Source organism: Grus americana, chromosome 16 (genome assembly GCF_028858705.1).
Source record: "Grus americana isolate bGruAme1 chromosome 16, bGruAme1.mat, whole genome shotgun sequence".
Lineage (NCBI taxonomy): Eukaryota > Metazoa > Chordata > Aves > Gruiformes > Gruidae > Grus > Grus americana.
In genome coordinates, this window is record NC_072867.1 from 17454811 (window position 1) to 17481861 (window position 27051).

General features: G+C 39.2%; 1 protein-coding gene across 2 annotated transcripts; it reads right to left on the reverse strand.

The window, feature by feature from the left end:
- On the reverse strand, positions 1-26981 carry PITPNB (phosphatidylinositol transfer protein beta). Of its 2 annotated transcripts, XM_054844522.1 has the most exons (7): positions 26913-26981; positions 25658-25741; positions 12083-12160; positions 6998-7108; positions 4846-4968; positions 1601-1685; positions 1-699 (listed from the first exon to the last, which is right to left on the reverse strand). In XM_054844522.1, the coding sequence occupies exons 1-6, from the start codon at positions 26976-26978 to the stop codon at positions 1638-1640; spliced, it is 510 nt and encodes a 169-aa protein (XP_054700497.1). In that variant the 5' UTR covers positions 26979-26981; the 3' UTR covers positions 1-699; positions 1601-1637. The 2 variants fall into 2 exon arrangements, with proteins under 2 accessions (XP_054700497.1, XP_054700496.1); XM_054844521.1 differs by lacking the exon at positions 1601-1685.
- Positions 26982-27051: the final 70 nt, after the last annotated feature.

Genomic DNA, 27051 nt, shown 5'->3' on the forward strand with positions numbered 1-27051 from the left:
TCATTTTTCCTTAATCTTGCCAATTTTAATGAAGAAAAAACATTAGCATTTCAATGTACAAAAGTCCAATAAAACACGATTTTTTTTTTCCTTTTAAATCAGTGAATGGGTAAAGTTTGGGTTAAACTTATTCAACAGTAAAAGTCTTCCAATTTCCACTAATAGAAATTTTTTTCTGATTTGACTATAGGATAATGACAATCCAGAAATAAATAGCTATAAATACATTCATTGTTCCTATTCCAAAATAATCACATAGGGAAGACACAAAACTGAAATTAACTTATTGGAATCTGTTTCTTTACAATGAGATATGGGCAAGTTATAGCAGAGTGACTCAAGACAGGAAAAAAAACAAGTAGGGAATAAATTGGTCCAGTATTGACATTCATGAAACATACCAGTTAGCATAATTCTGCAGTTAATTCATCCTTTAAATGACACTACTCAGTTGATTTTTATTTGCTTCAGGTATACATAATGAAAGCAGTTTCCTTTGAATCTTTGCTGAGGACAGGTATAGTACCCTGGAGACACTGTAACAACCCCCTTCAGTATGCATGTGCGTATATATAATTATATACAAATAATCATGCATCCACACACACATTTGTATATCAACACTGCATGTGACGGTTAAATCCATCATCATTCATCATTGGCAGCACTTGTTCCTCTGACTTGGCCTTGATTACGTAACTGTGGAGAAAGAAAACACGCAATTAAGCATTAATAGTTTCCTCAAACAGTAAGTTGCAAACAGGCAGTTTTATTAATCTCAAAGAAAAAATAGGGCAGGGCAGTCAAAATGCCACCAGGACTGAGCAAATCATAGCAATGCAAGACTTGTCAGGGAATCTTAATGTGGGTGCTGTCCTCGCTGGTGGACAGCAGCTCCAGTCTCTGAGGAGCCTCACACCAACCGGCGGGACTGTAAAACTGCTTTGGCTGGGGTCAGTATTACATCAGTGATCTGCAGCATTAGAACAGTCACCGCGGGAAACACCAAGGTACTGGACACAAAGACCCAGCAGCTTGCAACTCTGGGACAACCTGTTTCCCACAGCAACAGTTTTAACACAACGTAGTATTTATAAATATCTGCGTGGAACTGGATTTCAAGAACTTAACATGCTTTGAAGATGACAGTCCACGGTTCCCCTAAATTATGTGGGCTACATATCACTTTGCTACTGAGTGCGTAGCAAAACGCTGCTCATTGACTTCTCCGATTTGTGCCCAAAAGACTACTTGCAGGCTTCAGGGCTCAGTGCCAGCACAGTGATGACAACAGGTCACGCACTTTGGGTTTCTGCACCAGGAAAGCGTAACGAACCGGGTTATGTGGCCAACACCTCAGGCATTCTGCCACTGGACCGAGCACCTGCCCAGCCTGTTACAGTGCCCGCCTGCGGAGAAGGTCTCTTACGTTCCCCGGACACCAAGGGTCATCTCCAACTGTCGATCACCACAAGGTTATCAAACAGGAGGGAGGTAAGGCCCAGAAGTGTTATCTGGATATAGGTCCATTTCTGCCAGCAATTCCCATCCAACAGAACATTAATCACTTTTCTCCTTTTCCGTCCAGCAGTTGACTTACACAGCTTGATTTGCCTCAGAACCTACAGAGAACTCCTCTAGACGTCAGCAGCCAAAGTGCCTCGAACGGAACCCTTCTTACGCATCTAAACGTAAAATAAAACTGTGAGCTACCACATAAAGAACCTATCACGCTGTTGGTTAGTAAGAGAGAAGTAACGATCTACGTGACCAGGACTGCTGTTCTGGCCAGGACCAGAACCAGCCTCAGCTACAGCTGAGGGTTTTCGGAGACGGGGCTATACAGAGTTTCTTTTTGGTGGGGAAGCCAGGGAACTGTGCAGCAGCAGTAAATGTTGCTTCTTAGATGTTTAACATCTTCAGCGTGGAGCCACACTGCTCGAAATACCACATGTGGCATTCCTGTCCTCAAAGATGTGAGGTAGGTCGCTCACAGTGCTGTGGCAGGGTCAGATGCTTTGCTACTCTGCACTGATTAGCTGAGGTGTATTTAATGAAGCACTGGTGCTCCTCCCCCCTCCAGGAGTCAGAGACGTAAACCACAAAGTGAAAGCTAAAGGAAAACAGTGAGAAAAGGATGGGCTGGGATAGAGAAACTCTGGAAGAACACTGATGAGGATTCAGAGAGTAACAAAAAAGTAACAAAAGCAGAGATCCTGACTATAAAGATCGACTTAAGATGAAGAACAGGAACAACAAAAGAACCAAAACGTGCACAGAATCCGAAGAGAAAGATTAGCTCAAACCAGGAAGAAAGGGTGTTAATGAGAAAGGGAATAGCAACAGAAAGCAATGTATTGTAAGAAAATGTAATGCTGCCAATATTATTAGGCTTGCCTTCTGCAGTTTGTTTTTAAGCATCATAGAACTGCATAGTGCAACACTGTCAAAAAAGCTGACTGTTTCTCTACAGGGATGGAAACATGAAGATATTCTTGTCATATTAAGCACCTTATCACTAAGTGCTCACTTCCCAGTGGTCCTGGCCATAAAACAGGATTTTGTGGTATACTTGGGATTTAATGAAAGTTACTGTTTATCGCAATGGATGAAATAGTTGAATATGAAACATAGAAACAAATTATTTGGGATAAAATTAGCATTCATATTTTATTTGGCAGTGACATTTTTGGCTTTAGGTTACTCTCTAATAATGTACTTCACCACAAAACCCTTGAAACTGCATAATTTACAGGTGTTTGTAGATGCCCCTATTATAACAGTAGACAAAAACCAAAAATAATATAACAGTAGGTCCCCGCTCCTCTCACATTTCACAATACACATAGAAAAGTTGTGTTAGTGTAACTAATCAATACATTTCTCTTGTTAAAAACTGACTTTTTCAACAAGTAATACACTTAAGCTCCTGATGCTAACGTCTTACAACAAGCTATTTGAAATAAACTATTTGCATTGCTTTGCAAACAAAGAAAATAATAAATACGTTAGATATTTAAGAACGAGGATAAATGTTACACCCAGAAACATGTGATCTGGATTTTGCTTAAGAACTAAAAAGCAGCAAATATTTTGCAAGAAATATTTAAAAGAAGTTACTTACCAGTGAGAAATGCGAAACAGAGCTTTCTCTACAAGACAACAAACATCCACAGTCCACAGACACACAAAAAGGAAATTTTTTCATGCACAGAGATGTGTCAAGTGCTGCTTACTCTCTCCAATTCATACCTGGTATGCACTTCTCTCACTGCCACTATCCTTTCTCAGAGAAATTGGATGAAGTCTGTTTCATTCCAAATAAAGAACTATGGGTGTGCAAAAGAGAACTCTTCTGACAAAAAACAGTTACAGGGGAAAGTGGTTACTCTTCCTCCTTCACAAGACACCTAGGAATAGGTGGCTCTAGGAATAGGTTCTGGCACAGAGTAGAATTAAAGAAGAATCCATGTGATTTGAGAGAACACATGCCATAACCAAAAATATCCAAATGCCAAAGAGAGAGCACAATGTTTGCAAGAGTGAGTGAACATCATTCTTTTCCAAAGCGTACTCTGGGAGCTGCCAAAGCAGACAAACCCTTCAGCTTATTTGAAAAGAAAAGTTTGGTTTTACTAGCTCAGAACATCTACCTAGTAACACACGGAACAGTGAAGAAACACTTCTTCCAAATCCAGAAAACTTCTCTACACAATGCAAGATGGCTCCACACACTTCATAAAGTCCAAACATGGAGAGCACAACAAGTGGGGATGGAGGAGCTACAGCTAGTTTTGGTACTAAAAGAAAAGATGTGCTGGGCACAAACCACAAAATGCACTTCAGAACCCCTGTCAACAGTAGCTCTAAAGCACCAGGGAATCTGTTTAAAGATGCCTGGCAGTCAAAATGAGTTAAACCATGCAAAAAGCAAGTTATAGCTGAAGACACATCATGCCTTGAAAGAACCAAGACAACGGAAGGAAAATGACAAGCTGAATGAGTTTGGGGCATAAAACAATTGGTAAAATGGGAAGGAAACAGAATTGCAAATCCAAAGACTGCAAAGAACTTAAAAAAACAGCTGGATTTAAAATGAGAAAGGCTCGTGGTAAAGGTCATGCTCTGGAAAGACACTACAGGAGAAGGCTTCTTGCCTAGCCTGTGACGTTCCTCTACCTCTTAAAGGAAAGAGTAGAGAAAGTGCCCTATGGATGAGTTTCCTTCTAGACATCAGTCCAAAGACAGATCAGGCTATATGTATTTGGTCCTCACAGCCACTAAAGCATGAAAATTGACGCTATCTCAAGCCGTTATTTTACTGACTTCCTTTTTGCAAGTAAAATTCTCAGTTTTGGTGTGCTAGTCAGGATGAGTGGAACAGCTGTCATGTGACATATTCAAGCTTGCTTGAAGACATGTTTGAAGAGAAAAAGCAATCGGATCTAATGATGATTAGAAATGAAACAAAGCAAGAGACGTGATGGAAAAGCAAGATGACAGCTCTGAATTCTAACTGAGAAGCAGTAAAAGGGCACTGAATGGGACTTTGTGCGATGGGTATGGTACCACAAATAAAGAGGTGGTCAGGGCAGACATTCTGGATTTAGTGACATCAGAAATATTTACCTTACAGCCACTTCCAGCTTGACACAACACAGCATGCAGAAGCTTGAAGTGCATGGGTCTGCACAGCAGAATCACTAATGGGGCTGGAATGTCCATCAGCAATTGCCCAAACACACACAAGAGGATGGACACAACGTAACTCACGTCAATTCCCAAACAGATAAACCTACAGGCAGCTAACACACAAACATCAGTCTTGGAAAAAAGCATTCTTACCGCTTCTAGCTCCTTTTGGGTTTCATCCTCCATTCTCCTAATGTCTTCCATAGTCAGATCAATCCATTTGTCAATCCAACAGAACAACTGGCGATGAAAGTTGGTAAATATCCTTTTTTCTTGCTTTAAGAAGATAAACAAACATTAGATAATAGGTCTACATTTTGCCAAAGACTGGTGAAGGGATTGCAGCTGTTCAATTTGAAAAGTTCCAACCTTTAGGTGCATGCTGTTTCACACTGCTACAGGTTCAGCCCCCTCACACTCCTCGATCCAATTTAAAGTCATCTCATTTCTCACATGCTTTAACATAGTGAAATTTGTTAATTTTTTCCATCAAAAAAAGTTTCAAGAAAGTTCAGCAATTTACGTTACTTGAAAATGCCGAAGAATCATTTTAAAATCTGTTCTAGCTCCAAGATAGCACTAGACAGAATAAATGTAGCATCACAACAGCCAGAATGTTTAGCACGAACTGTATAAAAATCTATGACAGAACTGTCACAGGTTCTGGCTTACTATTAAAAAACAAGAACAGCCAATTCCTGATGCCAGAATGAAGCAAAAAGGGAAGTACTTCTGACTCCAAAGATGGCACACTTGCAATTTGTACCAAATCAGCATCCCAGTAATATCTGATGTGTGATTTCAAAAGGTACAAAAACCTTGATAGTTTTTGTATATTCAAGCTAAGGATTTCACAGCCCTTTAATGAAAGCACGTGACTTGGATGATGAAAGAAGCATCATATAAACCATTCAATTTGCAAAATTAACAGTATTGCTTCTGATTGCTCAGATAAAAGTAGTCATGTATATATAACACAGAAATCTATTTAACTACTATAATTCAGACTTCTGCACATATTCAGTTACCCAGGTTGTCACCTAAACTTCATGTCTTGTTCATGTGGTCCCAGATTTTGCATCACTCGAGCTGCTGACTGTCTTCAAAAACAATGCTGATCAAATCTAACAGTCGGTTCTTGACAACTAGCAGACAGAGATAACTTCCTCTAAAGAATCAACTTCATGTAAAGCAAGGCAAAAAAAAAAAAAAAAAAAAAAAGAGTCCTATCTTCAAATACTCCTCAGATACCACAGAATCAGTCTTGGCTCCGCTGCTCCGCTGATTCCCTAACAGCGTTCAGTTTGAAATGTGTGATGGGCAACTCCTTCCCAAAACCATCACCATGCTAAGGACAGTCTCCAATGTCTCCTTACCCTTACTTTGTAATGTGGCCAAACTACCTCTCCAATTACTATTGTTTGAAGCTTTTCTCTTTTGCTGTTGTATTTATTGAAATTCATAAGCATGTAACGCAGTTAGCTGCGTGGTCTCCGCAGAGCTAAGAGCCCCGGTTACCACAATGAAAAAGGTCTGGCGTTGGCTGGCTGTGAGGAAACACCACGGCCAATTGCTACTGGAATATCATGTTTTGGTTAACTCGCTGTTACAGCACATTCTCTCTGGATTAGAGAAAACTAGCATGATGGTCTAGATTAAACACTTTGCCTACACATAAGTTTACATTCAAATATTTAGTCATACTTTAAAAAATATTTTACAATTCATATTCTGATGATACAGCAGTAACGAAATAAGACACAAACATAATTTGACAAAACACCACAACTGCCAACAAAATCCTAGCGCACTGGATTCTACCTGCATCATACCTGGTTTTGCAGGCATTCAATTAAAAAAAAAACCAAACCAAATACTTTAGAATTAGCAGAAACACAAGAACAGTTTCATAAGAAAAGTAGAACATAAAATGCTAGAGAAACACCAGCACGTTTTATGCAACTTTCAACTGATGAGAGAAAAAAAAAAGAATGAAAGAGCTCTCTTCCTGGCACGTGTTGCTGCTTACAAAATCAAGTGTTAAACCTACGTGACGCAGACTCTGCGTATACTTTTGCTTTTTGAACTTAGAAAGTTATTCTAGTACCACCAATGAAACACCATTGCTAGTAGATCAAGACACAAATGGTCGTATTTGCTGAAGAAACAAACAGAAACTGCTTGACGGTACGCAACAGGGAACTTCATCGCTGTTTCTCCTCAAAAAACCCACCAACACAGAAGCACCCTGCCTACCTCCGATCCCACCTCCCCAGCAACACCCCAGCAAGGGAGAAGCACTTACCTTTTGTATAAAGTTTTCAACTTTGTTCTGCAGTCCCCACCATTTAAATTTGATAGTCACCAACTTGTAAGCACACATTTTAGGACACTCTTCATCAGTTGCTAGCTCTTTCTGTTTATGGATAATGTGAAGGAATTTTAAAAAAAATTTCTTCAGTCAAATTAATTTAATTATTAGAAAGTATAATTTTATGTATATTAGAATTATAACTTATTTGTAGTAAATTAAGTAAATTAAAACATTTTATTATAATTATAAATTGTAATTCTAAATATAAGTATTAGTAAATACTCTGAACATAGAGTAAAAGGTATTAACAAATAATCAGGTTAAATATGTGAGACAATTCCACCCATGTTGCAAACATATACCACAAATCTTAGTCTTAACATGGATTTCCACTGTAACAGACTTTCTGATGTTTTGAAAGGACAATGAAGCTTGATTACAACAGCTAGCACCAAATTGTTTTTTACTTTTGGGTCTATTGCGCAAAGGCAATTATAATCTGAGTTGCTCAGTACAACGGTGGAAAACACGCACGCTAGGAAAGATTCAGATAAACAAAAAGCACGTAACCACCCCTCAAGACTGCTCCTCACAAAAGCAGAAAACTTCAGCTTGCTGCGGCTCTGCTCTGCCCACGCGGATGCTGGCATGCCCCCCCCGTCCCTCTCGAGTATGTCTTTACCCAGGTGTAATTTCTAGTGGTGGGACATAATGTACATAGTCATTTTTGCATAATGAATTCCAGACCTTCTGACTGCTACTACGAGAAAAATAGGGAGAGAACTTCTTTATCATCAGTGGCAAGAGGCAGCCATAAGACCAACTCAAGGTCCTCTTCAAAGCCTACTTGGAAGCAGCTCCAGCTCAAGGACCTTGTGCAAAAGAAGCATCCCCAGAAGAATGAACTGAGGGAAATGCAGGAGACACCCACCACCATTTCCTAGAATTCCTAGGTTTCTGTCATAGTTCCCACATCCAAACAATTTTGAAGTACCTATAACATCACACGCAGTGATTTTCCTACAATTCACGCAGTCAAATTTACGTAATACAACAGTACAACAATATCATGTTTTCAGTTTGACAACGCATGTTAGGTTACTCCAAGCCTTGCAAAAGAGGAAGAAGAAATAAGGAAGAAAAAACCCAAAACAAATCCAAACCAAAAAAAGGAAGCTGATAGTCACTTAAAAAAACCCCCTTAAATCTGTGTGTTTGGCTTGAATAACAAGCAATTGCTAAAAGAAGTCCACAGATTTTTATTCTTTTTATCTGCAACAAACTTCTAAGTAGAAATACTTTAAGCCAGATTTCTTTCAACCATGAAACGGACAACTCCTGTTGGTCACGCAGACAGTAAAAGATTTACTGCAAGATATACCTAACATATAAAAGTCTTGGTGAATAATGCATATTTATTTAACACAGAATTTTTATCACAAATACTCATCACCAGAGAGCATTCAAATGAAAACCAATTATCCTCAGAAGACTGATGTTCTATTCACGAGCAAAAAACAAAGTGCTGTTGTTGTTTGGTGCTCCCAAACAGCACAAATCTACATCCAGGCATTAGTAAAAGGACAGAACTAAATGGAACATACAAATTCAGTGCTGCCAGTTCCAGGCATTCAAAGTTCTCCTCCTCATTTTACAGCTGTTTTCAAAAAAACAAACCACAAACTCCCCAGTTTCTTTGGGTCACACAAGCCCAGAGAGGCCATTCCTGCATCAGGCTCCTGCTTCCTTCCTGAGGAGGAAGGACAACAAACATCTAAGGCAGGATGCACATTTTCAGCACAGTTCACAAAAACTAATCCCTGCAACAATTTTACCCTGCTAGCGAGAATACTTAGCCCAGGTAGAAAGAGTATTACAATAAAAGGGGTTTGAATATATGCCTCCCCTCATCGTCATCTCAAAACCCACAATATACTTGTTTCCCATGAGATTCCAGCTAATGCTCAGGCCCAGGACAAACCCGCAAGTCAGACCAAAGGTCTACCTGGCTCAGTATTTTGACAGCAGCCAGTGGCAGAAACCTATGTAAAAATATAAAATCCAAGGAAGAAAATATTGATAATTCACTTTGAAATTCTAGCAATCTCCAGCTACTTATAAGCTCAGAAACTTTCTGAAGCAGAACTATTCTGTCTTTGGACACCCAAAGCGAAGAATTACGACTATGTTGGTATGTGTAGATTGCAAAATCACAGCATTGCTGAGGTTGGAAGGGACCCTCTCTGATGCCCAGGTGCAGGAGCCCTGCTCAAGAAGGGTGACCTACAGCAGGCTGCCAGGACTGCGTCCACTCAGGGTTTGAGTATCTCCATGGGTGGAGACCCCACAACCTCTCTGGGCAACCTGTTCCAGTATTTGACCATGCTCTCAGTTTTCTGGTGTTCAGATGGAACTTCACATTATTTTTGTGTCTGTGCAATTGGACTGTCACAGGATGAACTTTGATCATGCTGAAACGATGACATTAGGAACAGCTACGGCAGCACCAATTAGGTCAGTGGTATACAGTGACTGCACCCTCAGCTCTCATTAAGACAAACTGAAGTACATGAGCACCCAAGAGGCAGCTACGCAAGCTTTTCTTCTGGTAATGCAGTGCAATGGCAGTGAAGAGTCAGCTTCAGGAGCCCGCTAAAGCTCTACTGAGACATTCGACGGTGCAGTTACAGCTCCCTGTGTTGCCATGTTGTTTCCCATCCTTTCACAAAAACCTGGTTGCCTATTTTTTCCCCTAGGTTAATTGCCACACAGCATTAAAACCACTGTACCAGCACATATGGAATTAGAGGGGTGAATGGTCAGCGCTGCACAAACATGCCCCTGAAACTACACTCTCATTCCACGGTGGGACAGGAGAGCACCTTAAGTCCTTGAATTCAGGCTGCTTCGATTTATGATCTCAGGCCACCTGAGAATGAGTGTGGTACTATGCAGTGGGAAATGAGGACGCTGCTCTGTCAGATGTGGTGTTCAGTTATTTGACACATAAGACACCAGTCAAGCTTCTGATAGCAGAAGGGTGGTGTATCTTCTGCCTACTTTCTGCTTGCACAACCATGTTTTAGGCGAGGGAATTCAAGACCAAAAGCTTGCTGGTCCAGTGCGTCCTACTCTAATATCTGATGCTTATCTTGCTGCTTTGCAAAAACTAGTGGTAAAATAACTAATGAACTAGAAGCAAATTCACACCTCAGAGCAAGTCCTTTACACTGTATTTGGACAGAAACATTCATGCTGTATTTAGAACTTTTTTGGATAATGAAAGACTGAATGCTTTTACAAGAAAATTTAAACTTTACCTGGAGCATCATTTGCAATACATTTAAAAAACCCTCAGCATTTACTTAAGCATAATTCATCACAGTACACTCTAAACATAGGAAGTAAAATTATGCTACTGTCAATGAAATATTTCATTTATGGTAATGACAAAAGTGAAAAACTATATTCTAACTGGTAACTAGGGGCCTAGTCCTGACAGATTGCCTGTATATTCATTCTAGCATACAGCAGTTTCTGTGAGGATATCTGGTGTAGCAGACAAAGTATATTTCCTTCTGAGATGGGCATATACGCATGAATTTTGATGGCTGTCTGTGGAAGGACGTGCTTTGTGACTGGGGCAGGGATCAGGTGTTACTGGGTTCCATGTGGCATATGCTGATCCACAGGAATTTTGTTTCTGAATTTGAGATGAGCAATGTTCTGGAGGAAATGGAAGAGGACCTCAGGCAACTGACACTAAGAAAAGTTATTTCAAGAAAGGATCATCTTTATGTATGCAGCAACTGTTTAGGCTAAATTGTTAAGCATGCAAGCATTGCAAAAGGTACATATGGGCGACACATACATATTCTGACACTGACATATTCTGCACCAGTACTTATGCTGCCTACTAAGGAGTCAGTTCTCAAGCATGACTTTCCTGCAGCTCAGCATGTAAGTTGAGCAAATTCATACTGGATGTGACCAAGTGCTAAGCTTTCACACTGCAGTCATATTGACAGCCACACGAGAATAACTCAATAATGTGTTCAAGCAGAAAGGTAACGCTAGTACTGACGAGCTTTCACGGAATGTAGCGTCTCACATTGAAACAGACTTATCCACGTCCAGTAAGGACATCATGGAAACCCAGCACACTAAATTTTGGTCAGACTTAAGGGTGGAGGAGGAGATGATGTTAAGCAAGCAGTCTGCATAATGAACTTCAAAGAAAATTCCCAGTATACAGGCTTGGGCAACTGCAGCCCTGGTAAAAGGCCAGATGACTTTACGTTGAAATAAAGCTTTGGTCAAGTCATCTTCCCATGGTTACACAACAACTGTACTTATTAGAAAACTGGTAAATGACCAAATGTGGAATATTGATTTCCCAGACCAACTCAGATTACATACGCCAGATTGAAAATTTCAGGAACACAGTAGATGTATCTATGCATGCATGCACACACACATGCACAAATGCAAACAGGGTGTATTATCTCACTGAGGGAAAATATTTATCATTAAATACTGGAGGTTTTCACGTGCATTTTGTATACGCTCCACACAAGTGAAAAATACCTAGATATTCAATATGGCAAGGTGAAGACAGGCTTAGGTTTAGTTGCCACTATCTTCTGCTGGTTTTTTTGTAATTCTAAATAAAACATAGACATGTACTATCTTTTACACTGCTCTAAGAAACACAGTTATAACCATTTAAATATAAGGAAGTTTCCAACTAATTTTTTGCATTTTAAGTCACCTCCAGTGGCTACAACAGCAGGCTTATGACTTCCATGGAACTCATCATAGTGCATATTCAGAGGTAAATCTTGAGTAAGGATAACATTCATCCAATTTAATTTGCATAGTTCTGTTTGGTTTTAGTAGTGATATTAAACTTTGCTTACTAACACATTTAGAATTTTAACTGAATACAAAAAAGAAAAGTAGTATTGAATTTCTGCCTGTCTGACTGACATTGCTAGTGCTAGTATCTACAGAACTGTGAACTATTTTTTTCTGCTGATAAAAACTTGATAAGGTTGTAACATCAGTTCTTAGTACCTTCCAATTTGGCCCCAAAGGTCCTCTCTTCGTCTTAACCGACTGGAATAACGCAGGGTCTTCATCAGCTTTGTAGTCCTATAATATAAAAAAAAAAAACAACCCAAAAGTCAGAAAAAACCCAAACCAACCCAGATTTCAATATCTGCGCTGTATTAAGCTTCTGTTCAAGACTACCAAATTGATTCTCCTGAGTGGTCTGGACAGGATGGGTGGAGTTAGCCTGACTTCGGTTTGTGTGGAACACTCCGTCACACCCGCTCATTCACTCGGTGCCACTAGTGGTGCTCATTATGTGTTTGTACCACCACAGCACGCCAGCGCTGCCTTCTAGATCAGAATTTTCTCGTGCTGCACACCATGCGACATAAACACTATCCTATCGCTTTTGTAAACTTTTGACTGGAAGACAAAGCAATAATACAGAAACTAGTGTGCTAACATTATCCAAGGTGCAACATATGTCCACTCCTGAGAACACAGGACAGAAGGGGAAGGTGGCATAAATGAACTAACTTGCAAAATTAGAAACTGCATAATCTCAATCTGTGAGACACATCACCAGGCCAAGCACAGAGAGGGCACAAGGCAGCAGTCCGAGTGGCACTGCTTTACAACAGACGTCACTGGTTAACAAGTCATATACAGTGGGGAAAAAAGCAAGTATCAATAGAGTTGAAGGATGACAAATGCTTCCAACATATGAGTTTACTTAATTTTACTGATGAGGGGTATGAAAATTATTACTATATCAAGATGCTACTTTGGAAATTAGGAAAGGGTTAAAACCTCTGACCTCAGTAACTGAGAACATGTAAGGTTTACACAATGAAAAACATCAACCTAAGAATACCGTTACACCCATGCAGCCAAGGAGAACTGCAGAAGTTTAAGTTACTTGAAAGCCAAACAAATGCTTGGTGGGTACTACAGAAAAGCCCAAGAAAGTTTAGCAGAGTTTAAGGTCTCATTTTTACAAACAAATTTCAACGAGGACAAAATTCGCAGAACGTGGAGTGAAAGAAATACTATCAGAAAAGTAGCTACTGGTATCCCCCCCCGCATCAGAGAGTTGTCACAAGGAATCACATTTGTAAACTGCTTCTAAGATGAATTAAAACTAAATCTTCACCTTTCTAGGGCATCCCCCTGTATTCAAAATGAAATACTAGCAGCAGAAAGATAGACATAAATTTAAAAAAAAAAGGCTCTCTGGATATTAAAACTGAAATATCGATGTTTCTTCTGAGGCATTTGAAATCATCTAACTACGTCTCCGCTGCAGAAGCAGTGTTTTGGAAAACTGGTTTCCCCAGATGACCGAGTTACAAAGTTCATGTAGACAAAGGCATGAACACAAGCACATGTAAAATAAACCCGAACACTGTAATGTTATGGAGCAGGAATTGTCAGCCGGAGTTACACAGGAGACCACTCTAATCTAATATCCTCTCTTACTGGCCAGTAACAGACTCTTCATGGAAGGATGCAGACAAACCAAGACAGAGCTATCACTCCAAGCAGTGAACAGTTTGGTCTTGCCTGTTCTGTGGGGTTTTCTTCTGGAAAGGATATGAACTCTGCCGTTATAGAGGATCATATAACTGGGTATTCCTCTTCACTTTTATTCTTGGTCTCAGTTGCACCCTGTGGTAATTAGTGACTAATGGATTATGAACTGTGCAAAAGTATTTCCCTCTCCCATCATTCTGAAAGGATTTCATATTTATTCTCCATATTTATTCACCAGGAAAATCCAAACAAACCTGTGAAAAAACAATGCACTCGAATTCCAATCAACTTACTTCAGCTCTCCTGAAACAGCTCCATTTCCCTATTCTTCATGGTTAATTCATCTAACTTGAATTCAACAGATGGTGCTAGTGCATATACAATTAAGGAGCTATTACACGAATTCATCCTTCTGGCTGTCACAAGTATTGAACATCATGTGTAACACGCCGGTTTCAAATCTAGATTCTTCCAATAGCACAGATGAACAAAGTCTACTTCTAGATTGAAATTCCAAATCCACAGAGCAAAGCTATACAAATCAGTTATTAATGCTTTCATAACCATTTTGATATTTACAATGCACTTTTTGCAAGCTAGATGGAACTGGAAAATCTAGGACGTCCTCTCAGAGGAATCTGATTTCACTTACAGAAAATTAGCTGTTATTCTTTGATACTTTCTTCTCCCCAATTTTTTCACAGTTCTTTTAATGTACCTACCGACATTATGTATTAAAATAGGCTGAAGAAACCTTTTAATAGATTTTTTTTGCCCCAGCCATTCTGTAATTAATGTATCTAGAAAGTTTGTTCAGATAAACTTCTACATTAAGCATTCAAATATATACTTTAAGAATTGAGCAAATACTTCCTAGAAACATCTGAGTCAAAATACATTCAATCACATTGCTAATCGATATGTTTTATGAACTTCCACAAAATAGTATTTTCCTCTACTTCTCCCTCTAAACTGAAACAATATGTTTATTTAAAGAACCCAAATAATAGCTAGCCAAATTTAGCAGGGTGCTCCCACACGTGCTAAGATAATACTTTACCTACCTCACAGGTACAATTTGAGGAATCAGCATAAGCACTGTACATTAACATTTAAATTCAGCAACACTTAAATGTAAGTCCACTCGAATTACAATAATTGCAGAAAGACTAATAGCAATATTTGTCATCTGAATTTTACTAAAAACCCGCTTACTTATGATTTTACTGAAATAAAGCACATGTGCTTTTTAGAGACCTCAAAAAGAGCAAATACATCCCTTCACGTATGATAGTTTCAGTGTACAATATACAGCCCCAACGCTCAATTACTGCTGCCTGTGAGCAATAGCATTGAGCAAGACAGCCTGCTGGCTTTGTTCGCAGTCTCTCCTCCAGGAAACCAATGGGGGAGGCAAGCAGAGGGCGCACAATTTACAGTCCTTGCCACCAGCTGCAGACCTCTCATCTCATTAGTTATTTGCAAATACTGCGGGTGAGGACAGCTGCAACCTACTCAAATCCTCAGGCCCTGCATATTCTGGAGGCTGAATGCAATACGCATTCCCTCTCCTCTCCCCAATCCTTGGGTGGGGGAAAAAAAAAGAAAGAAAAGAAAAAATGAGGTATTTTCTTTACAAGTAAATCACCTTCAAGAAATATATGGAAATACTACAGCAGAATATTTTTATAGAAATATATTTAATGTCTTAAATTACTGATTATGACTGTCTTTTAACAATTTCACTCAAACACTGGATAGAAGACACTGAGAAAAGGATCAAGTTATAGGAATTCATAAATAACTTTCCAATAAACGTTTGTTCTGGATAACTAATTCCTGGCATGGGTATTGCGGCCTTTTTGGGGTAGTGATGTGCTGAACAGAACTACAAAATACAAAAGCTTCCGTATTTTAGTGCCAGTTTTGTAAATAAACCCACGTTCTGCATTAGAGACAATCCTGAATGTCTTAGTTCGATTGTCTGAATATCCTACCAAGGCAGAGCTCATACTGTAGTGGTATAGGGCATATGGATATCCATACCATAAACTTCATTTGCACTAGCGATACCCAGAGGATGCTGCCTGGCCTGTCCCAGTTATAAGCACAGTCTCACAGCATTTTATGACTTCATCATATTTAGGATGTTCTCTTAGTTAAAGAGCATTTCTGTGCTTTCTTTAGAGGAAAAAAAAAAGAAGGAAGTGCAGTGCAATAATTATAAAGAGATTGCTGTCGAGCTTCTATGGACCATTACAGAGCACAACAGACCAAACCAAAAAGCAACAGAAGGACAATACCAAAATGACCCCAACATACGTAATATACTGGGATATTAGGAAACCATGAGAAAACATAACACAAAACATCTTATGATACTAAAATTCTGTGGTACATCTGTATTTGGAAAGTTACATTAATTTTTGGTACCCTTTTCTCTAGAATAGATTAGAAGTGGAAGAGATACAGAAGACAGCAAGAATGATTATGGAACCAATTCCATTCAAATCACAAAGTAGACCATGAATCTTCAGCCTGGAAAAGACATGACTGGGAGAGGTAACATACAGAAATCCACAAAAACAGAGAGGGAACACATGTAGCTAGGGGCTGGAGCTAGAAGGTGAAAACCATAACCAGATAAAATTGTCAGCCATCCAAAACAAAAACGAAAGTCTTTTGTGGAAGGAAAACTAATTACCTTCTGACAGGCAATGCTCAGCTGAGCCCATGTGTTTGTGCTGCAACAGGACACGTTTCTGTGCTGTAAAACTTTTTTCCAAACTGCTCACTAGAAGGACAGATAAGCTGCAGTTCTCACTCCTCACTAAAGCTACAGTAGTGCACCCTCATGAAGAGCAGGATGTAATTTGGACCATTTCTTTACAATGGCACACTCTGCAGAGATTTCACTACATAACTGTCAAAGATTACACCAGACAACACAGCTCACCAGCACTGGATTTACCATGGAAAGCCCCAATATAGAGAATGCAGCGAACCACTTCATTTTAACTACAACCATCTCAATTAAGTGCAACCCGTATCATTAAAACAGAATTTATTAGTCAGTGCTATTACTTTAAGAAAGGCAGTACAGAGGATTGGACTATTGTGAACAATTTTCTGACCCATGAAACAATCTGGGCCTCAATAACATGTGGAGGCACCAAAATGCATAAAAAGATAGAAAGCAGAACATCTGTTCCCTAAGAAAGATGATAATACCACCACCACCCCACCACAATATTGCAGAGATGGTGAATTTCTAATATTACTTATGTTTATACTATTTATATTTCATTATTTATATACTCATTATTTTACATTATATTTATAAATCTATTGTTTATTGTAATTGTTATGTTTATACAATTTGTCACGCCTTCTGGTTCCAATTAGACAACACTGACTAATTGCTGCTTAACTACACCTGTTCCACTTGGGAAGCAGGGAGAATAAGCAGCAGAGTGGAAGTTTTCACCTTCCTTAACATCCAGTGTTGATCACTACTCGAAAAAAACACACTATTCTGGTCCAATCTGAAAATGTCAATGCCTGTAAGAAAAATTCAGAGGAGACCGGATGAATCACTCCACATGAGATTATACAGCACACATATTTTGACTAGCTGACATTACTTGTAACTAGACCGTACCTTTGTACTAATATATAAGACCCAGGACAAAATCAGTTTCAAAGATCAAAATCCTTTCACTCTAAGTTTGTCATCAAAGTAACTGCCTTTACAGTCCTCTAGTATCCAGTAACTGGAACAGACAGGAAGAATCAACACACTCTGAGAAGTTTACACGGGACTAATACATGGCTCAGCACCAGCAAGATAGCCAGGGTTAAACACACACCAAAGATGTAACGCCTCAACTCACTAGAAGTTGCCATAAGGCATTGTCAAAAATCTGCAATAAAATGGTTCCAAGCATGCTTATAAATACAGAAATGTAACTGATCTACTTTCCTTTATAAGGACTACAATGTGAAATCTACATAAAATATCAATGAAAAACCCCAAAACTTAAGTTGTCAGCACCCTTGATTGAAGAAACCTAAACAAACTTCAGAAAACAAGGCTTTTTCTCCACCAGGACAGCTTCCACATTCAATATAATGCAGAAGTATAAATGGTCTTGCCACATGATTAAAGTGAAATATACTTGGTGATTTCTACATTTGTATTGCAACCTCCTTCCTGAAAAAATAAAATAAAAAACAAAGCAAAAATATCAAACATTACTATTTCCAAGTTACAGACTGTTCATCCCAAATCCTCCAAAACTTTAATATTGAAAATCGCATTCACTAACAAAACCTGTGGTATCTCGTACCAGAAGTACTTCATACCTGTATGTTATAGTATATACCACACAAGCCTATAGAAACGCACTGAAGAATCCAAATTTTCAAATACACAATGATCGGAAGACTTGTTAAGGCAAGAACTTTGCTTACATACGCAATCTTTGTTTTGGCATTTAAACTCGCCTACATATGCAACTTTGATCTGCCTGTTTCATGCTGTGGAATTATTTGACTGGATACCATAGGGACACCCAAGCCCACACGATATGATGTTATCCGCCATCCTACCTCTCACTGCACAGGAACATAGGTAAAAAGCAACTGCGCTTTTGCATTTAGGACCCACATACATGCACAGCTGGAAACACTGGGGAAAAAAGGTTATCTACAACTAAAATGTAGGAGGGAAAACAAAAATTCAAAGAAAATAGATGAGTCATTGTAAAGTTTTCTATGCAAGAGACGACATGCAGAAGCTTTGAAACAAGACCTTTCCGGACTCAGCTAACCCAAATCCTGCTAAGGACAGAAAAAAAACCCTGTCTACATTAAAGTGTAGATGGACAAGAGAGCATTGTAGGAACTCTTCTCAGTACACAAACCCTACCAGCATGCACAGAAGACGACTGGACTAGAGCCAAAGTACAAATAAACAACAGTTCTTTGCAGAGTTTAAGGAAAATATCTCTGCAGCAAGGGCTTAACTCCTGACAGCAACAAGTCCTTCTTAGGAAGAAAAACAGGCAGCTGTTGGAACAAATATTACAGCTAAAAATCCCTGAAGCCCTCTTGAAAGCTAGACAGGCAAAACATCATTATGCAGCAGCATAACAATATAGAGGAGCTAAAAACCATTTCAAAGAAATACACAAATATCGTTTCATAGGCAGTTTCTGCTCAAAATCTCAATATAATATGCATGAATGCAACAAACTATTATAAAGAATTTAGAGCGCCTGTGAACCACATACAATAAAGTAATAATCGTAACAAACCCAGAATCCAGGTGCTTCTTTACAAATCTCATTCTCACTTATAAGACCTGCTAAAAGTAATAACAGTACTGCTGATAGCCCATAGCTCACTCTACCAAGTAGTATAAAACTTGAAAGCATATACACAGGACAATGATTTTAAGAAAACTTGCAGAACCTAACATAAAAATGATAAAAGTCTGATGTCTTATCTACAAATTCATGAAAAAAAAGCTTCCTGAACACAGGAAGACTAGACTAACTAGACAGGTGGATATAATTTCTGGTTTTTCAACTGAATATTGCATTAGTTTTTTTAAATAGGAGAACATACATACCATCAGTGTTATTTAGCAGAAAATGCACATAAAATTGACTGTGGAAGGAATCGTGTAGTAGCACTTTTCCACAATACAATCCATAGCTCTGAATACTCATTCACAGCACAATAAAAGATAGAAGTACATCATATTCCCAACTCAGTGCGTGATTCCTGAGTCTCATAACTGAAGCAATCACCAGCACTACTGTACACTTAACTGATATGCAAGAGGAGGATTTGCGTATTTTGGGCAGGTTTAGCTAAATGGCTTTTAATAAGAAATGTCTTACAGTCACTCCCCTGTCCTGAAGAGTCCTGTAGCTACAGGACAACTATCAGGCGAACTATTCCTTGAAATCACCTTTGAAAGAATGCCATGGTTCAAACCAAAAATAAAATCAGCCTTCTTAAATTAGCACAGATGTACGCTGCAATGTTGTGCTACGTACTAGAAGTTAAAGGTCTTACAAGACAGTCTGGAAGATACGAAGATTATTTAGAAGCATCCAGGACAGTATGAAAAAAGCCTTAGTTAGGGGATAGAAAACAGAAAGAGGCAAGGAAAACACTGGTAAGCAAGAAATAAGTTCTGTTTATAAATACATAGCTTGTTGCATGGGATGTGCAGTTTAAGTTGCATACTTAAAACAGCAAGCCATGGGCACTACTGAATGAATTAAGCAAAATTCAAAGTGTGTACAAGTTATTCGATTTTCTAAACCAGTAAATAACATCCCAATATGAAGAAAGGCTGTTGCTGTAAGCGGGCTGAAGATTGGGAGAAAGTAACAGGGCCATCTAACAACCACCTGGGCAAACACTTAATCCTTTGCATCTTTACTCTAAACAAGTACTGATAGAGGTTGAACAGTTCATCTATTCAAAATCACTAATTCAGACAAGCCTTTTTTGATAATAGTAATGTCCAAGGCAAAGCAGAAAACACACTTTGGGGCAAAAAAGTCAGATCTGTAGCAGTCAGTCTGTTTTCTACACATCTCTGGATGCTGGCACCTCAAAGAACCCTGGTGACCAGGGACATATCCACAGGATGCTTTTCAGGGGGTGCTCTCAGCACCAGTCACTGTCATTTTTGATGCCCGAATCCTGATCACCAATGTATTTTTAAAGAAGTCAATGACATTACAGGATCCACGATCTCCTGCATCTCTCAAGTATCGTAGTCACTGGGCTTTCCTCAGCAGCAGCTATAATAAAAAGACTGACCACTCCACATCCATAGCCATTGTAGCATTCTTCAACAGACAGTAATTTTGTAGGCTACAGTAAACACCGAAGTTAGTTTGACAGTGGAGCTTCACAAGACTTGAGAAACCACTGCTGAATAAAGATATGACCACATGATCCAAAGTCATCTAGCTATCATCCACCAGCTGAGCACCAGTAGTGGTCCATACACCCACATACCTCACCCAGACACCAAAATGAGACAGTCCCGTGGAACTGAAGTCCAACAAAACACGGTTTAAGTCAATAGGGCTCTCTCATGCTTCTTCAAAAAGAAATCGTTTATTTTACAAAATCGAGAACAAGAGGTAAATTCTGATCCTTTTGCTACTATACAGAGTCAACTTTATGACCTAGATAAGATGTTCCAAGACTGTTGCCAAGAAAACGCATGATGATACTAAGCTTCTGGACTAATAATACGGACTTTTTAGATACCTATCACATAATAAATTAAGTCCAAAATGGGAGAGATCCACCTATCAGAAAAGCAGCTCTTTCTCTGAAGAATCTTTTAACACTCTTACAGACTACACAAGAGCATTTCCTATATTCCATTATATTTCTTCAAACTGTAGAACAAGGGTAGTACTTACTGCACAGCAGATAGAAATTCTGTATCTCTAGTACTTAATGCATGCGCTAAGTAATTTGACTGATCTGTATAAAATTCTATTTTGAGAGCATTGTTTCAAGTAATATAATAAAGATCCACTATGACCTAGAACAAGACTTCATTTCTTCATCGTACATAACCAGCTATAAACCTGATTTCAATTTCTTTGTTTGCACTACCCTCTACTTTCTTACAAATTGTTTCCAAAAACGTAGCTTCTTCTGATGTTAATTGATTGTTCACTTCTGCTTACTCTTTAAAAAGTTTCTCTCTCCTGGGAAATGATTTTTATATACAAATCATATAAAGCTACATAGATTGTATGCTGGAGATGATTAAGAGAGGGCAGGGTTAAATTTATATCTAAAGAAAGCCACACATGTCAGCCAAATTATTTCTATACATACGTAAATGAGCATGAGTTAGCATATGCATGCCATTAGTATCTTAAAGAAATTTACTATTTTTATATTTATGCTGATTGTAGTTCTGAAACTAAAGTAACTGACACACCACAACGGGTCGGACAAGGCTCATTCACTGAACACAAGGATAAATCTTGAATATATGAAAACCTCTATCAAAATTGCTGGATCTTATAAATGTAGTTCCATTCTTTTGGTCATACTGTTATCCAAGATAGTACATTTGGGCTGCTTTTCCAGGCAAAACAGCTAATGCTTTCATAGGGGACATTTACTTTCCAAAACCAGCAGCCTTCTCTGAAGGCATAAAGTAGGCATATGCATCAAGACAATTTTGTTACTATGATGTAGCTGAACTTCCCCCCCCCAATTCCTCAAGTGCCATTAGCTAAAGATATTAGCATAAACACAAAATCATTCGCATGGAATCATGAGCAGTAAAGAGAGAGAAATCAAAGGCCAGAAACTGCAAATTTTCATAACAGAAGAGACTACAAATGTGGGTGCCAGAGAATTTCTGCTAACTAATCCTTAACTGTCCAGGAAAGGGGGTAAAGAAGTGGAGTGGAAAGGGTGTCAGCCTACAGCTAACTCAGAGTTATCAAAGTCTGCATGAAAGTTTGAGAACAAAGTCAGTCTTTGTTTAATAAAGTCAGGACTTTGCAAAACTGCATTTCTGGGAGATGAAATGGAAATGAAAATTTGATTCACATGGTGAAAATTAGTCCCAGGTATTCCTACACAATGATGGGCTATACTGTGAGTTTGAATTTGAAAATACTTGCTAAAAAAGTAAATGGTTAGAAGTTACTAAAAAAAGAAAGAGAACGTAGAAACATCAGAAGAGACTTAAGACTCTAGATTAAACCACTCTGCACTCACAGTTTAGATACTCTGTAGGTGAAATACACAAAAGAAAAAAAAGAAAAAGAAAAAAAAGAGGATAATGTACTGAAAATAGTTCCAAGGACTTCCACGTATGAAATGGTTTCCACATGAAGATGGACTTAAAGATAAGGACCCTCAGCTTAGGAAGATAAGCTAAAGAAGAGGGGTGTGTGGGGGGGAAAATCAACATCTAAGATAAATTGTGCAGAAAATATAAATAGGAAACATCGCTCTCCCCCCACTCTAATTAAATGATCAGCCAGGCAAAGAGGAAGTATTTTTTTCCTCCACACCATCTAACACACTACAGAATTCATGATGCTATAAAGGTCAAAAGTGTCAATGGGTTCAAAAATGGATTAGATGCGCTCATGGGCATAGAAGTGGCTAATAAACGCAATAGGCCAGATATAACCATTGGCTCTGAAAGTCCTTTAAACACAGATTGATCTTTCAGAGGTATGCATCTCCCAGCTTCCAGTATTCTATACTTCCCCAAGTTCATTCCACAAGCATCTGCTCCTGGCCACTAACAGGATACTGGGTTAGATGGATCTTTGTCCTGATCCAAAAATATAACAACTTCTAGCATACCACCATCTGTCAGTCTTGAGCACAAAGGAAACTGGCAATATCAAAGGCAGGCCATGTCATCTAATAGTGCAAGAGGGCATACAGCATAAGCAGTGCTGTTCACTAAGAGTACTTCAAACAGAATAAATACTTATGTTCAACACACAGTAATAAGCACAACCCTTTGTTTACACATACTGTGATCAAGCAGGCACTCTGACAGATGACGGCATTGTAGCTGTCTGCCGCAATTCCAGGCATGGAATAGGGAATGCACAACATACGTTTACCTGCCAGTTCAGCTCTAAGGTCATACGGAATGCCTGAAAGAACAAGGGGCAGCAAAACAATTCCTCGCTGCATCAAAATAGGCAAGACATTTAGTTTGGTTTACAGGGAGGTTCTCCAAACAATGCATTTTGACACATGTAAATCCACAGATCATCGGTTAAACATCACTTAAGGAACAGTGCAGTTTATACACTTAGGTTGGTAATGCAAATGGAAATTTATGACACAGAAACCTTTCCTCTTCACACACTACAGCCTTTCCCCTCCTTCCTCTACTCTTCTGCAAAGGAGTCTGCAGGATATCCAAGCATTTATTTTCAAAAAATAACAATTAAATAGTATAAAGAACGTCTTCTTGCACAAAACCAAGACAATCAAATTTATTGTGTGAACATAAATGGTTGTGTCGATATTAGTGCATACCATTTTCCTACTATCCGAAAATTAATGATTACATGAGTCCAACTGTTACAATTAAACAAATCAGACAACAACCCCAGAAGACACAGATGTGTAGAAAGCAACAGCAGTAAAAACAAGGAAGATAGCCACATAAATAAGTACAGTGAAGCTGCCCTCTGAAGTTGCATAAACCAGCATCCATATCCTACCTCCTTACTCAGATCAATCATACACACAATGAAAAATTGGACATGACCCAGCAATGTGTGCTCACAGCCCAGAAAGCCAATTGTATCCTGGGCTGCATCCCCAGCAGCGTGAGGGGGTTGAGGGAGGGGATTCTGCCCCTCTGCTCTGGTGAGTCCCCCCTCTGCAGTACTGCGTCCAGCTCTGGGGTCCCCAGGACAAGAAGGACATGGAGCTGTTGGAGTGGGGCCATGAAAATGATCAGAGGGCTGGAGCACCTCTGCTGTGCAAAAAGGCTGAGCTGGGGTTGTTCAGCCTGGAGACAGGAAGGTTCCGGGGAGACCTTATAGCAGCCTTTCAATATGTAAAGGGGGCTTATAAGAAAGATGGAGAAAGACGGTTTACCAAGGCCTGTAGTGACAGGACAAGAGGCAACAATTTTAAACAGAGAGGGTAGATTTAGATGAGATATTAGGAAGAAATCCTTCCCTGTGAGGGTGCTGAGGCCCTGGCACAGGGTGCCCAGAGAAGCTGTGGCTGCCCCTGGCTCCCTGGCAGTGTTCAAGGCCAGGTTGGATGGGGCTTTGGGCAACCTGGGCTAGTGGAGGGTGTCCCTGCCCATGGCAGGGGTGTGGAACTAGATGGGCTGTGAGGTCCCTTTAAACACAAGCATACGACTATGAGCTGGTTAACAAAAAAAAAAAAAAAAAAAAAAGACAACAGAGGGGAAAAGAATGGGAATTATTATGAATATTAAGTGTTGTCCTGTCAGCAAAATCTCAACACAGCAGGTAAAACTTAACTAGAAATCCCTTCATGTATTTATTTTAGTAGAATTTGATACAACCACATTCAGGGTACAACTGTCTTCTGTGCTAAGCGCTATTGAAAAGGCAAGTTGAAAGCGTGCATGCCCAGCACTAAACTTTGCCACACTCACTTCTTCATCCAGCTGCCTACTTCCATCACATGTAAGCAAGCTAACACAGACTCCACAGAATCCTGGCAAAGACACTCCTTCCGGATTTACACCTATGCTTCACGTACAAATTCACTGAGTAATCACGTTCTCTTACTAATAAAATCTGTCCTTCTAAATTTTTGCTTCTTATATCCATTTATTAAGCTTCAAGTTCTTGGGGAAAAGACCACAGACTCCTATGGATAGAGTCCTGGGTACATCCAGGACACTTACGTTTGCCAAAGCAATCACTAAAGACAAAACTGAAAAAGTAATCCCACAGCTTTCAGAAGAGATGAGCAGTTCATGTCTTGACAACTACTCTGATGAACAAAGTTTAAAAATAATAAACCCCCCCCAGATCTAGAGTTCAATGGCAAAACCTGATTGATCCTCTTGAGATTGCCATAACCCCAGAGTGACTTGAAGAATTTGTAACCAAGAAGTAGTAGCAGAAGCACAGGTGTATCTCGGTAGAGACACTGTGCTCTGTCATGCAGGACAGTTGGGATAGATTCTTGTGCTTGGTCTCACACACCAAGATGAGCACATAAATGCTTGCTTGACCAAATCAATTATTTTATCTACAACTGAAAGTAAAACCTACACCTGTGCCAAAAGTCTGTTGCCCTTCACGTCTTAGTTGTACAACTAGAAGTCAAATTCAGTAGAATGAAGTTGTAAATGCATTTACTAAGTGTGGAACTTTGGCATGAATGACTCCATTCAAGACAACTTTCATTTATCTGTTGGGTAAAATCCATACCATTTTAGGTTATTCACAATCAACACAAAGCATCAATGGAATTAGCTGCATCCTACATCCATATCCCAATAGCAGAGCATTTACTTACTCCCGGTTCTACTTGAGTTCTATCTGCAATGTCAATATGGACAACTTCGACACTCTTCCACGTGTTTGGATCTAAATTGTGCACCTGCAAAAAGAGAAAAAGGAATGATTTCCATGCTGTCACCTTACACAGTGGTGCACTTTATGCAGCATGTATGCGTGCCATGGATTTTTTCTGGACTTCATAAAGGCAATGTTCTCAAAACCTATCCTTTCTTCCTCTGCCTTTCTTAAAGGGAATAATCTCCACAGTTACAGTTTAATTCACTCACTAACCAATTTTAAACCAGCACAAAGACTTCACTTCAGGAAACCTGGATTTAAGATTAAGCTGTATTCTTCTGTCACATTTGTTAGCGCTAATGAAATCAAGCTCTAATTAGAAACATTACCCATTCAGTAATCTGCATGAGCTTTTTGATCTAGAAAAGCCGCACAAATTCCAAAGTGCAAATCTGGCAGGTTTCAATAACCTGACTAAATCTAGTAGGTTCCCTAAATTGTAGGGCTGCCTTTAATATGGACCAGATGAAGTGGGTGCAGCACAAAGGTATATAAAGGCCTGAAGATGCAATCAGCTTCACACCTGCAGTCTGTTAGGCATAACCTAAACTTACAGTTACAGCAAGCAGAGCTGAAAAGAGATACTCTCCTTCTCTGTAGCATATCCCGTGCTACAGTTCATCCAAGCACTGAAAATACAATGACAACCATTCCTTTGTGGATGGCTTATAACTATGTTTGTCACTACAGACAAAAAAAGTCTCCTGAAGAGACCTGTGAATTGAATCAACTGTCTAGGGAGGAAAACAAGAGGATTGCCAGCCTGGAAAATTTACAGAGGCAGCTTCAACACACAACTCTACAGAAGTGTACACAGACCAACTCCAACAGCCTTGTGCAACCTGTTTTCAAACAAACTTGTCAGCCTAAGTAGCACTAGCATGTCTAAGGTAAAAGAATATGAAATTAAAAACTTACTGAAAACTTATTTAAATATGTGGGTGAGAACCAAGCATCTGCATTGACCTCAACATAAAAAATAAAAACCTTTTCTTGTTCTTACATCTTGTTAGGTGAGACAGCTTGACCACCATAGGAGGATGTGAATGATGCTTTTCTTGGTTTACATTAAACACTGATGGGACTTTGACTTTATGCAGTAATTATCCACCATTACCAAGTATAGAACGCTTTATCTGGATGACTATGTGGTGAAAATATTGCTAATGCTCGGTATCCAAATCCCAACTTACGTTCTCTGATGTCCCCAAATCTGGTTTATGCCAGGTCTCAATTTTTATGAAGAAGTCATCTTTCATGTATTCATTCTGTAAGAATTAAAATCAAAAAGCATGAGTCCAATTACACCTCTGCTTAAATTTTCGAAAAATG

Bases quoted from the DNA above. Each gene is read 5' to 3' on its own strand.
- PITPNB (XM_054844521.1), bottom strand. From the start codon at position 26,978: ATGAAAGATGACTTCTTCATAAAAATTGAGACCTGGCATAAACCAGAT. The intron at 25,742-26,912 runs GTAAGTTGGGAT...CTCTTTTTGCAG, and splicing joins ATTTGGGGACATCAGAGAAC to GTGCACAATTTAGATCCAAA. The intron at 4,969-6,997 runs GTAAGTGCTTCT...ATCTTCTTAAAG, and splicing joins TTGAAAACTTTATACAAAAG to CAAGAAAAAAGGATATTTAC.